Source organism: Pistacia vera, unplaced genomic scaffold (assembly GCF_008641045.1).
Source record: "Pistacia vera cultivar Batoury unplaced genomic scaffold, PisVer_v2 Contig966, whole genome shotgun sequence".
Taxonomy (NCBI): Eukaryota; Viridiplantae; Streptophyta; class Magnoliopsida; order Sapindales; family Anacardiaceae; genus Pistacia; species Pistacia vera.
In genome coordinates, this window is record NW_022196852.1 from 198,053 (window position 1) to 208,210 (window position 10,158).

General features: G+C 34.3%; 2 protein-coding genes across 3 annotated transcripts; both read left to right on the forward strand.

Annotated features, from left to right (window-relative positions):
• The first annotated feature begins 1,026 nt into the window (after nt 1-1,026).
• Nucleotides 1,027-4,779, forward strand: LOC116121116 (poly(A)-specific ribonuclease PARN-like). Its single transcript, XM_031407054.1, has 7 exons — nt 1,027-1,489; nt 2,681-2,878; nt 2,955-3,073; nt 3,223-3,336; nt 3,410-3,524; nt 3,627-3,836; nt 4,119-4,779. The coding sequence occupies exons 1-7, from the start codon at nt 1,027-1,029 to the stop codon at nt 4,766-4,768; spliced, it is 1,869 nt and encodes a 622-aa protein (XP_031262914.1). The 3' UTR covers nt 4,769-4,779.
• A 668-nt stretch (nt 4,780-5,447) lies between these two features.
• LOC116121117 (glycine oxidase-like) lies at nt 5,448-9,306 on the forward strand. 2 transcript variants are annotated; one of them, XM_031407055.1, is made up of 9 exons: nt 5,448-5,801; nt 6,092-6,241; nt 6,452-6,666; nt 6,767-6,837; nt 6,966-7,128; nt 7,484-7,658; nt 8,156-8,311; nt 8,456-8,544; nt 8,823-9,306. In XM_031407055.1, exons 1-9 carry the CDS (start codon nt 5,453-5,455, stop codon nt 8,916-8,918), a joined length of 1,464 nt encoding a protein of 487 aa, XP_031262915.1. In that variant the 5' UTR covers nt 5,448-5,452; the 3' UTR covers nt 8,919-9,306. The 2 variants fall into 2 exon arrangements, with proteins under 2 accessions (XP_031262915.1, XP_031262916.1); XM_031407056.1 differs by having other exon boundaries at nt 5,683-5,801; nt 6,097-6,241.
• Nucleotides 9,307-10,158: the final 852 nt, after the last annotated feature.

A 10,158-nucleotide genomic window follows, 5' to 3' on the forward strand; every position in this document is an offset into this window, starting at 1 on the left:
TTTCACGGCCACATCTTTGGCTGTGAAATGGCCATAGATTTGGCCTTTTTTGGCCATGGATTTGTGATCCATGGCCATTTTCGACTTTGCTGGTGGTGGTGGTTGGCTGTTGGCAGTGGCTTGGGGTAGGTGGGGGTGATTTTGCTATAAATTAAAGTTTTATATGACTGAGGTGTTTTAACAAAATTTCATATGTAGGGGGTTAAAAAAAATGATTTAAAAAATAATAATAAAAAATACTATTATTTTAACATTTAAAAAGCAGGGCAATTTAGTAATCTATATAATATACTCACCTATTTATCATCCCAACTAAACATATTATTTACCAATTTATTCGAACCAACCAAACATATTTTCTAAACATTCGTAGTAATCTTCAAGGCGATCTTTCTTTCCATTAATATAATATTCTCTGTAATAAAACATTATATGATTCAAACACCTCCCACAACCTATAAAATGTCAGAGACTTGACAAATGATAACAGAAAAGACAATAATAATAAAAAGGTATTTATTTCAAAATATACGATTAATTAATTTTATTTAGGGTTGAAAGAAGCCATTTTTTATTAACCCCCAAAATGTAGTTAATTTTTTTAATATCCCTATATTTTATAACTAATTTTTCAACCCCTGAAGTTTAATCAAATAACAAAGTTTCCTATGAGATTTAAAAAATAACAAAAATCCTTCTACTATTTAGTTGACTGTTAAAATTTTATAAGATGATAAATTAATAGATACTTACTATATTATTCTTCTACCATTTATTTTAACAATAATACTAAAAACTTAACAACCGAGAATTTCTATTATTATACATCAGGGGGATCATTGTTATAAACCCCTTTGTAAACTTAAAAATTTTAAATAAAAATTCACTTGTATGTATATTGCAAATCCAACTATTTCAAAAGAAAGCTAAAAGGCCAGTTAAAATGGGCCATCCGGTCCATGATCCAGTGGCCCATTTAAATACTCCATATCAGAAATACTCGCCTCTGTAACTCTTAACACAACAATGGTGCCCAACGCTCGGCTTCTCTCACAAAAACGCTTCTTCTCCACCAAGACCCTCCACAGAAACCACCTTCAATGGCCCATAAAACAAGTCACGAAGTCAAACTTCAACGACTCTCTTCCAGAAATCAAACATCACATTGCCAACTCCCATTTCATAGCCCTCTCCTTACAGAACACCGGCTCCTTTTCCACGCCGTGGCACCGCCTCTCTGCCTTCGACACGCCCCACACGGCTTACTCCAAAGCCAAGTTCGCCGCCGAACGCTTTCAAATACTTCAGTTCGCCGTCTGCCCCTTCAAGATTGAAGCTCGCAAAGTCGTTGCCTTTCCGTACAACTTTCATTTGTTCCCCAGAGATGAACTCAAGCTCGGAATGCCTTCTTATAGTTTCACATGTCAAACATCGTCTCTAAATTCCATGGCGAAAGAGGGTTTTGATTTTAATGCTTGTATATATGATGGTAAGGTTAAAGTTTTCATTTTGAGAGATAACCGGTTGATCATTTTTTGTTCTAAAAAATGATCCTTTACGATGTTGCACTTTTTTAAGTGCTTTATTGTTAGAAGCTTGTGAAAAAAGCAAGTGGCTTTTAGAAAGAAAATTTTTGTTTTTAATACTTTCATAAGTCATGGTGAGTTTAAAATTTTCATCGAGAGATGCCCTTGAGCATTTTTGTGTAGAAGTGATTTTTGTTGATGTTGTTTGGATAAGTGCTTTCTACTAGAAGCTTGTGAATAAAGCTAGCGGGTCTTAGAAAATAAAACTTTTGCTTTTAATCCTTGCATATGTGATGGCGAGTTTAAAATTTTCATTTGAGAGATGCCCAGTTGAGCATTTTTGTTTAGAAGGGATTTTTGTTGATGTTGTTTGGTTCAGTGCTTATTTTAGAAGCTTGTGAACATAGCTCGCATAAATATGATGGTAAGTTTAAAATTTTCATTTTTTAGAGATAGCCAGCTGAGCATTTTTGTTAAGAAGTGATTTTTTTTTTTTTTTTTTTTTAATGTTGCTTTGTGAAGCTTTTTATTGTTTGAAGCTTGTGAATATAGCTAGTAGGTTTTTTGAGAGAAACTTTTTTTTCGCTTTTTAATACTTGATATATGATGTTAAGTTAGTTCTTCTTATCATTTAAGCTTTATTGATCATTAAGACTGTGACACGGTTAACATTTTTTTTTTTCCCCAAGAAGTGATTCTTGTGAATGTTGCCATTGTAAGTGAAATTTTTGTTATGTGCACGTTTCTGTTAGGTTTTAGAGAAACATTTTTTTTTTTGGCTGAAAGTCTGTCTCTGGTCTTTAGCCAATTCCAGTTCAATCGGGACAAGAAAGTTTGAAATTAAATGCAGTATCTTTAATCATTAACATAGAGAAGATCAGGTTTTGGAGTGTATTCGTAGAATTATATCTCCGTGTAGCATTCTTTTATCAATTTCATTCCTCCCCTATAAATATCTTCTGCTACTAGATAGTTCATTTATGATGAATTGCTTATAGACATCTTAATGTATAATCGGCGATGAGACGTAGCATTTGCATCATCTTATTGCGCGTGATTGATGATTGGTGATTTACTGTTTCAGTGTTTATGCTGGTTTTGGGTACTATGGTGCTTTATTTCTTTTTTATGTTTTTCCTTTTATTTGTAAATAGGGATATCATACTTATCAAGAGCACAAGAGTCTTCAGCGAAAGTTCGGATGGGGAATCCTATAATTGTTGATCATGAGAAATCTTCTTTTGCTCCTATACCTGTCCCAACTGTTGCTGATACCGTTTTTGTTGAAAGGATTAGATCACGTGTTAAACATTGGAAAAATGCATGTACAGACTCGAGTGCAAAGACAGATGGTAAAACATAATTTGTTGACAAGTTTAAGTCATTTTATGAATTTCCTTGAATTCTATTTTAGTGTTGACTTTTCAGCTGCAGAGGCTTTAGTGATCTCCCTGAGAAAACTTGTCTTAGGGAGTGAACAGCACGGATCTAGACCATGCATGACTATTGATGTTTGTAGTGAACGCCAAGTCCAGCTAGTACTAAAGGTAGATTGGTCTAACGAACTTTTTGATCCTTCAATTTTTGATGATGCAAACAGTATTTGTTTCCATCATGCTTGGATAACTAAATGAAGAGTTCTATGCAACTTTCCTCTGTGCAACGATATCTTGAAACTTTTCTGGGTTGGCTATAGATGTTGGAAGAGTTCTCAGACCTTGTTCCTCTATTAATCCCTGCAAAGAGTGGAGGAACCCAGGCAGTTCGTGTTGTTTTGACAAGTTCTGAAGAGGACAGGGATCTTTTAAAGGTAACAAAATAAATCTTGGTGATAATGACCGGTCAAGTGTTGTCCATAATGTTTAATTGGTTTTGATTGACAGAGGGAGCTTCAAGATCTTGAAGTAGAACAAGATAAGAGGGTCCGTGGATTCCGAGAGGTGATCGATTTGATTTGTGCTTCGCAGAAACCTGTTGTCTCCCACAATTCCCTTAATGGTTATCTCTTTATAAAAGAAATATTTATCAATTTAGATTATAATACCATTGATTTTCTTTCTGTTTAGATTGGAGATTTATTCACTTTCTCACTCCTTGCAGATTTTGCATTTATTCATTCAAAATTTCTAGCTCCTTTACCACCTAATGTGGTTGAATTTATGTCTTCCTTACGCATGGCTTTCCCTCAAGTACTTGATGTCAACCATCTGATGACAGATATTGGTCCTGCAAGAACCAGTATGTCTGCAAATATGTCTTATCTAAAGAATAGGTTCTTTGCTCCCATAGATATGGAAATTCCACACAAAGGTCAGTTGGTCTCGACTTCTTGAAGCAGCATACTCACACTTGCACATAAAACCATGCTTGTGTCTTGTGGATTTCACTTGTGAGAAATGTATCAAGGAAACTTGGGACTTTATTGTGCAGCTTTTAAAAAATTATGTAGTTGATAAACGTGAACTTTATTGAATTACTAGTTGCACCACTTGAGTCTCAGGAGTAATGTTGTGAGAATTGCCAGTGAACACATAAAAAGGTTATTTGCTACTTTATGACCTGATTTCTCTGCATTGTATTTAAATTCACCAGCTACTGAAAATGAAAGCAACATTCATGGGCATAATGTGGTGAAAATTTGTCATTTGTTTGGGAAGCTATGTTCCGTACTGAATCTCACTCCTACTTCTAGTCGATCCAGCAACCATCATCTGGCTTCAGCTTTTGATGGATATGCAAACATCTTCAATCTTAGCTCTGACAGTTGTCAAGAACCAACTGATGAAGACATCAGAGTTTGGACCAACAACACACGGAAAGTAAGGTGTGAGGATGTGGCTTTCTTGTGGGGATTTCGCAAGAGGATGTCTGCTGGAACGCTGAAAACCCTTCTCCGAGGGTCCAATGAAGTTTTTGCCAAAGAATTTGATGTCAGATTGGTGGATAGGAGTTGTGCCATGGTGGTATTTTGGCAACCCAGTTTGCGTGAAACTTTTGTGGATATAATGAACAGCGAAAAAATTTCCGGAGCTTTAAAGGAAATGGTTTCTGAAGGACTAAAAGCAACAGGTTATGAGACCTATAAACGGGTTTGCAGCTCAGGTTTATGGGAGTTAGAATTAGCCGACGCCTTGGACAAAGCTTTAGCTCTTCCTGACTCCAATTTGGAAGATGATTATGAAACAAATACATCAGAAATTTATTGGTCCAACGATTTAAAAATTAACTTGGATGATCTCTGACTCTTAGGTTACAGAACAATCTTCCTTTGTATACTTCAGATTGTTGTTGGTAGTAATGAAGCTTTATATTGGACTGTTTTTGTATCCCATTTTATAATTTGTTTTTCATATATAATTATGAAATGTACAATTATAGGTTTGAGCAATGAAGAATTTTGTATTACATATATATGTTGTGTCTAATTATTGTTTTATGATAGTTTCAGTTAGATGTTGCTAAAATATTATTGTGAAGTATCAAGAATCATGCATTTAATTTCAAGTTATGGCAAGTTAATATGTTCTGAGATAGATAATACTTAAAAGAGAGTATGATGGGTTTTAGTTATCAAAGAGATAATTTTTAGTGGAAGAGTGATAAATTCACAATGTATATAAATAAGCATAAAAGGCTGGTTTTCTCATACCATGAAATTGTTTGTCAACGCTACACATATCAAAATGTTTTTGCAAATGATTATTCAACTACTTTTTAAGTAGTTTTGCTAAACAAAACTTAGACAAAGTTAGCAAAAAGGGGTGTCATTGATGAGTTTTTAAAATCTTGGGTTATAGTGAACAAATTCTCAGAAGCTGGCACTCGCCTAGTTAACGTAATAATAGGGGTAGTTCTTGATTTTTTTTTCCCTTATTAAACACACAGAAAATTAAAAATAAAAAATCAGAAAATTGTCCTAACCAGAAATGGATTCAATCTTACTGCGTTACTCTCCAAATTCTACTCTTGTACACCAGAACGGCGCCGTTTCATTCTCTACCAGACGAACTACTGCTAGTACGACTACTACTTTGCCATTCAAATCAACCTTGTTCGGCAACAAAACGCTTTCACGGGAGAAAACCCGATTTCGACCCGGACCCGTTCACTTTTCTGCCGCGAATTCAACCTCTGCTTCATGTCACACATTCGACGTTGTGATAATCGGTGCTGGCATTATCGGGTTGACCATCGCCCGTCAGTTTCTTTTCGGGTCGGATCTATCCGTTGCTGTTGTTGACAAAGCCCTCCCGTGTTCTGGTGCCACCGGTGCCGGTAAAAACTAAAAAAAAAAAAAATACGCAGCTTTCTTTTTAAAGTAGTATCAAAATTGGGAATTTATTTTGTGAAATGATACTGAATGTAGAGCATTAATATCATATCAGTATATTACTTATATGCTAGTTTCAAGAGCATTGTTTAGGATGAAAGTTTTGGGATAATATTTGAGAGGGTAATTTTAAGTTTTTGTTTTTTCTTTTGTGGAACAAGAATTTTGGGAAATTATTGGGGATATGTAACATTATTCAGTGTGGAGGATTTATTGAGTTTGTATTTACTTTTAGGGCAGGGCTACATATGGATGATACACAAGACACCTGGGAGTGAAAAATGGGACTTAACAATGAGAAGCCATAAATTGTGGAAGAAGTTTGCGGAGAGTGTAAGTGATCAATGCTTGGACCCTCTTCAAGTACTGGGATGGAAAAAGACGGGTATGTAAATTTCATTTTGAGTTTTGGTTTATGATTCATTATTATAGTTTACTAGTTTTCTTCCTGAACAGAAATGTGTAATTAATGTGTTAGTAATCTGTTAATGGGCTTGTGGGTTTCTTAATTCAATAGTCAACCCAATTATATAGTTGAAAATGTATTGTTATTATGGATAAGGTGATAGTAACAGTATTGTGATCTGGTTTACAGGAAGTTTGTTAATTGGTAGGAATCCTAAAGAGTTGGTTTTGTTACAAGAGACGGTGAAGCAGCTGTGTGAAGCTGGTTTGAGAGCAGAATACTTGCCTGGTAGTGATTTGCTTCAAATGGAACCTGAACTAATGATTGGAGAACATAGTGGAGCTGCCTTTCTACCAGATGACTGCCAGTTGGATGCTAGGCATACTGCTGCGTATATTGAAAAGGTCTCTTATAATTTAGAATATTTTGGTTGATCTTTGTATCGTATTTTAGTTGCCTCTGATCCATGTTTAGTATATCAATGTCGTTATGACTGATATGTAGGTTAACAGAGATTTTGCATCAAAAGGAAGATATGCAGAGTTCTTCCATGACCCTGTTAAATGTTTGTTAAGGTATGTTGTTATTCTCTTTGTGCTGCAACAAAATTTTTTTGCTGACACTGAAGGTCTATAGTACATTTTCCTACTCAGAGGTGATATACTGTGTTGAGCAACTCTAATAGTTCTTATACTATACTCAGATCTCATAGCTCTGGTGAGGTTGAAGCAGTTCAGACTTCCAAGAACACCTTATACTGCAAGAAAGCTGTCGTAGTTGCAGCTGGTTGTTGGAGCGGATCTTTGATGCATGACCTATTTAGGGAAACAGATATTGTATTGGATGTCCCTGTAAAGCCTCGAAAGGTTTGAATCCAGGATGTTAATTAACTGTCCACATATGATTTTGCCATTGGCTTGTTGTATTGAAGTTTTCCAAAACTCCTTTCATATTGGATCTGTGTATCATTAATGGATCTCTTGCTTCTCTTCTAGGCATGGTTCCAAACTTCTTAAATTATTGGTTAAAAGTGATAAGATGAATTTTATTAATTGTATAATTCTTGAGATGCTGACTTTACAAGTCACTTCATTTGCCAAATTTTCAAGCCATCATTCCCACCAGTTATCATTGATGAATTATTTCAGTCTTGGGATCTTGAAATGGAAATTAGTTATAATTTTTAAGCATGATGATTTCTGTTATTGGATCTTCTTACAGGGTCACTTGCTTGTGCTTGAGAATTTTAATCCTCTTAAATTGAATCATGGTACGATGGAGGTGGGTTATACTTATCATCATAATCTGACTATGCATCCAGGACGGCAAGAGAATGGGCAGATGTTGTCTATTTCGATGGGAGCCACTACAGACATGACAGGAAACCTTGTTCTCGGTAAACTGAATACTCCAGAGCTGCTGCTTTGACCTTTTTCTATATAATGGTCAAAAATAATTTTAGCATTAGCATATTTTGTTTTAGCAATTATGATATTTTCTACTTTTTCTTAAAGGCATTGATTTTGCATATCCATTTTAGCTTGAATGCTTATTATTTTGCTTTTGTTCTTTAGCATTACCGAAGGAACTTCCCGGCTCTGTCCATTGGTTATAGCATCTAATATATCTGGAACATCTTCTAAGCCCAATTATTGCAATGTCTCTTTCTTGTATATGTCCTCATGCTCAAAAAGGATATTGTTTTGCTTGTTTTATGTATAAGCTTGTTTTTTTTTTTTTTTTTTTAAGTTTATAAATAAGATAAGATGGTTTTTGATGTATGTTACTGTTAAGGCTTATATTTTGTCTTTTTTCTAGTACAGTGATTTGCAGTTGGTCATTTTGAAAGTTGGCACACATGCTTGCCCTTAAGTTTATCATCTGACTTTACAGGGAGCAGCCGCCAGTTTGCAGGGTTCGACACAGAAGTGGATGAGTCAATAATTGATGGTATATGGATGCGGGCTGCGGAGTTCTTTCCCAAATTAAGAGACTTTTCTCTCACAAATTTAAGGAGCAGAAAAGTGAGGATAGGATTGCGCCCTTACAGTAAGTCTATACCTTCTTTGACTTGTGAATTTTTTTTTTTTTTTTTTTGGTAGATTCTTAGATTTTAACTACCCAAAGTTTATGGTAGTGAAGTTGTCATCTATAAAATTAATAAACTGTGATATAACAATTTCCTGGTCTCAGTGCCTGATGGAAAACCAGTTATTGGGCCTGTCCCCAGTTTATCAAATGTGTTTCTTGCAACTGGTCATGAAGGAGAAGGACTTTCTCTGGTAAGATTTGTTTTCTTTCTCTGAAGAATATATTGATTTACTGCTGAGTATTTAAGCTAGTGTGGTTATTATCCATTTTTTTACAGTTTGAAACCAAGATGTACAGTTAGGTGCTATCACTTAATTTCTTACGTTTTTACGTTTTTACTATTTTACTATTTTACTATTTTTCTTTTTAATTTTCTTTTTTAGTTAGCAGTTTTTACCACAATGTCTGGTTGACTATGATAAACTAAAGGTAATGGAGAAATCATTCACCATTTTGGTCCACTTTTCAGGCTTTGGGAACTGCAGAAATGGTTGCTGATATGGTATTGCAAAATCCTCTAAAGGTTGATGGAGCACCATTTGCCGTTCAGGGTCGATGTTGTTGATATCTGATAAAATGTTAGCCAATGAAGAACAATGGAGAACAATTTATCAGCATTTTCTTAGGCTGCTGGTAGTAGGATTTGTTCTCAGAGCAATCTCAAGGTCCCTTACATCCTAATGTGGGTAATTTATGTCTTGGGCTCGGCATTCTCTCAAGTGTGTTTGATGTCACCATCTACTATATCTGCAAATATTTCCCTTGTGTGGATTTCGTGAGAAAATGTCTGCTGGAATGCTGCTTCAAGGGCTCCAAGAAGTTTTCACTGAAGAATTCGATGTCCGATTGGTAGATAGGAGTTGTGCAATGGTGGTATTTTGGACACAGTTTGTGTGAAACTTGTGTGGACTGTGGATATAATGAACAGCAAATAATATTTCTGGAGCTTTGAAGGAAATAATTTCTGGAGTAAAAAGCAACAGGTTATGAGTAGGGCCGTCTCAAGGAAAGCAGTGGCCTAAGGCAAAAATTCTAACTTAAGTCTTCACAGGCTTAATAAAAATAAATTCATTCAACTTTTATATGCAAATTTATAAAATATACTAGCATTTATTACTAAGATAATAATATCCATTAAAATTTGAGTAACATGAAGGCAAATGAATGTCTATTTGTTTGTTATATTTCTAATATTTTTAGATTTTGATACTAACATGTAATAATGTATATGGATGAAAATTGTTAAGTATGGACCGTCTGAAATTTTTAACATTCGCACTAGAAAATGATTATATTAATTTTGTGTATAGTATTGCAAAGATATTATTAAGAAAAAACTAAAAAGAAGATAATGTATTGTTTTTTTCTTCTCTTATTCTTCATAAAAGAGATTAAAAAATTAAAATTGTACTATAGAAAGGGTTTAAACAAAATTTAATTAACATTTAATTAGAAAATAATCGTTAAATGATAAGATTTGTTATAAAAGGAAGAATATGAATAAAGAAATTTGATCATCGCTCCTTTGAGGATTAATAGAGATGCTTATAAATTGGTTCGAATACTTTGGTTAAAAAAAAAAAAAAAAATTGATCATCACTTATATATAATGAGCAAACAAATAATATTATATAGGCCTTATTTCAAAGTAATCAAATGTAACTTTTTTAATTAAAAAAAAAAGTCATAAATATATATATTTTTAAGAGTAAACGACTTTTTCCCACCAAAGGTTTGGCCTAATGACACTTTCCCACCCAAAAAATTTTAAAATACAACTTTACCATCCATACTAAAATCCATCC

Bases quoted from the DNA above. Each gene is read 5' to 3' on its own strand.
- LOC116121117 (XM_031407055.1), top strand. From the start codon at position 5,453: ATGGATTCAATCTTACTGCGTTACTCTCCAAATTCTACTCTTGTACAC. The intron at 5,802-6,091 runs GTAAAAACTAAA...ATTTACTTTTAG, and splicing joins TTCTGGTGCCACCGGTGCCG to GGCAGGGCTACATATGGATG. The intron at 6,242-6,451 runs GTATGTAAATTT...TCTGGTTTACAG, and splicing joins ACTGGGATGGAAAAAGACGG to GAAGTTTGTTAATTGGTAGG.
- LOC116121116 (XM_031407054.1), top strand. From the start codon at position 1,027: ATGGTGCCCAACGCTCGGCTTCTCTCACAAAAACGCTTCTTCTCCACC. The intron at 2,879-2,954 runs GTAAAACATAAT...TTGACTTTTCAG, and splicing joins CTCGAGTGCAAAGACAGATG to CTGCAGAGGCTTTAGTGATC. The intron at 3,074-3,222 runs GTAGATTGGTCT...GGTTGGCTATAG, and splicing joins AAGTCCAGCTAGTACTAAAG to ATGTTGGAAGAGTTCTCAGA.